The 2,529-nt window shown below is 38.4% G+C and overlaps 1 protein-coding gene across 1 annotated transcript in view; it reads right to left on the bottom strand.

The window, feature by feature from the left end:
• The window catches only part of LOC101853903 (mucin-2-like), a gene marked incomplete at its 3' end in the record, with an annotated part of 19,557 nt that overhangs the window by 3,639 nt on the left and 13,389 nt on the right, over window positions 1-2,529 (bottom strand). Inside the window, exon 6 of the mRNA XM_035972287.1 lies at window positions 2,180-2,305. Within this exon, the coding sequence (XP_035828180.1) occupies window positions 2,180-2,305 (126 nt within the window). The remainder of the gene's footprint in view (window positions 1-2,179; window positions 2,306-2,529) is intronic.

The following is a 2,529-nucleotide window of genomic DNA, read 5'->3' as shown; positions in this document are numbered from 1 at the left end:
TGTTTGTGGTGTGGTAGTTGTTGTTGTTTGTGGTGTGGTAGTTGTTGTTGTTGTTGTTGTTGTTTGTGGTGTGGTTGTTGTTGTTTTTGGTGTTGTAGTTGTTGTTGTTTTTGGTGTTGTAGTTGTTTTTGTTTGTGGTGTGGTAGTTGTTGTTGTTGGTAGTGTGGTAGTTGTTGTTGGTGATGGTGTGGTAGTTGTTGTTGTTGTTGTTGTTGTTTGTGGTGTTGTTTGTGGTGTGGTAGTTGTTGTTTGTGGTGTGGTAGTTGTTGGTGGTGGTGTTGTAGTTGTTGTTGTTGGTGGTGTGGTAGTTGTTGTTGGTGGTGGTGTGGTAGTTGTAGTTGTTTGTGGTGTGGTAGTTGTTGTTTGTGGTGTGACAGTTGTTGTTTGTGGTGTGGTAGTTGTTGTTGTTGTTGTTTGTGGTGTGGTTGTTGTTGTTTGTGGCGTGGTAGTTTTAGTTTGTGGCGTGGTAGTTGTTGTTGTTTGTGGTGTGGTAGTTGTTGTTTGTGGTGTAGTTGTTGTTGTTGTTGGTGGTACAGTTGTTGTGGTTTGTAGTGTGGTTGTTGTTGTTTGTGGTGCGGTTGTTGTTTTTGGTTCTGGAGTGGTAGTTATTTCCTTAGTCGTCGTCGTTGTTGTTGTCGTCGTTAAGAGCAGTTCACAGTCATTCCCCGTGTACAAGGCCGGACAGCGACAAGTATAGCTGGCCGGTCCACTAACACACTTTCCTCCATTCTGGCAGGGAGATGATGCACACTTGTCTATAGCTGTGGATGAAATGACAGGGGTTCGCGTTCTTTTCTTTGGCATGCAATTGGTGTCCAACTTTTACCGTACATCCGCCAAATTAGATCACACATTAATTTTTTGGGGAGGGGGAGGTGTAAAAATGTCATTTCTTTCTTATTATTTGCAGAATATCTCAAAATTTTGTGCAGTGTTCTTTTAACTACATGTAATTCATAGCAACACCGCTTATATTACAAATGTGGCTACTATAAATAACACAATCTCTGACAGAAAACGTGTTTGGTCTAATTTGGCGAGTTACAACGGTTAGAGCCCTACACATGTGTTACGTTTTTCAATTGAGATTCTAGATGAGTATAAAAAATTACGAAATATTACATGAACGCAATTTATGGAAACGAAAGTGATTAAAACTTACCGTAATGGCTTATTTCGAAGTCAACGAGAATTTTAAGACATAGATGTAGGAGCAAAAAAGATAAGGTGATAGAGCTCTTGGTTTCCAGTGACATGTTGAAATAAGAAAGGGCATGTCTCTCTGTCTCTCTGTCTTTTAGTCTCTTAGTTTCTCTCTCTCTCTCTCTCTCTCTCTCTCTCTCTCTCTCTCTTTCTCTCTTTTTCATAATATAGATACATAGCTATATAATACAGTTTTACTAGTAATAGTTGTTGTTGCTGCTGCTGCTGTTGTTGTTGTTGATGATGCTGCAACTGTTTTGTTGTTGTGGTTGTTGTTGTTGTTGTTGTTGTTGTTGTTGCTTCTGTTGTAATGTTTGCTGGGTTTTTTATCACTGCTGTCTGAATTACTGTTGTTGATGTTATTGTTGTTGTTTGGTTGTTTTTGTTGTTGCTTTTAGTGGGGGGTGTATTATCTATAATTTTGCCCGCTGGAAGCCAGTAATTGTTGACAGTATGCATCTGCGTGCACATATAAACGTACACACCTGTACAAAAGGGGACATGCTCTCCCCCGCAAACAAATAGAAACACACACTCATACACATACACACACATAGATAGATAGATAGGTAGATATTGTTGTAGTAGTAGTAGTAGTAGTAGTAGTAGTAGTAGTAGTAGTAGTAGTAGTAGTATAGCAGTAATATACATGTACATGTATATACAAACAAACACACGGGTGAGCATGGACATAGAGATACGCACGCGTACAAACAAACAAACAAACAAACAAACACATATACACACTTATTATCTAATATATTATACTTACATTACGCCATATAGCTTGCAAAACGCATTGTTCTTGGCATAGACTAAAACAGGGTTATGCTCTAATACTATTTAATTTAGAAAGCCTATTATTACTAGATCTATGTAAGAATAAATTGTATGTATCCAAGCGCATATCTATTCAAACTCTATTTCGTGACTATCACTCGGAGTTGTTTCTCTTTTCTATTCATTGCGTGCTCACCGAGTTCACAGTATATACCCTCAAACCCAGCCCCACACATGCAGTAAAATATGTCAGGTGCGACGGCAGGGTTTGAGATGCAAGAGGCGCCGTTCTGGCAGGTGACTATGTCACACATGTCACGACCTGGGAAAAGAAAAAGAACATCTATTTGACGTACACTGAATTGAAATCGGGTAAAATCAAGTTGTTGTTGTTGTTGTAGTAGTAGTAGTAGTAGTAGTAGTAGTCGTAGTATCATTTGTATTTTGTAATATTTGTATCATTTTATTACGATTATATTATCATCAGTAGTAGTAGTAGTAGTAGTAGTAGTAGTAGTAGTAGTAGTAGTAGTAGTAGTAGTAGCA

Source organism: Aplysia californica, unplaced genomic scaffold (assembly GCF_000002075.1).
Source record: "Aplysia californica isolate F4 #8 unplaced genomic scaffold, AplCal3.0 scaffold00021, whole genome shotgun sequence".
Lineage (NCBI taxonomy): Eukaryota > Metazoa > Mollusca > Gastropoda > Aplysiida > Aplysiidae > Aplysia > Aplysia californica.
This window is presented reverse-complemented; position numbering and strand designations above follow the sequence as displayed.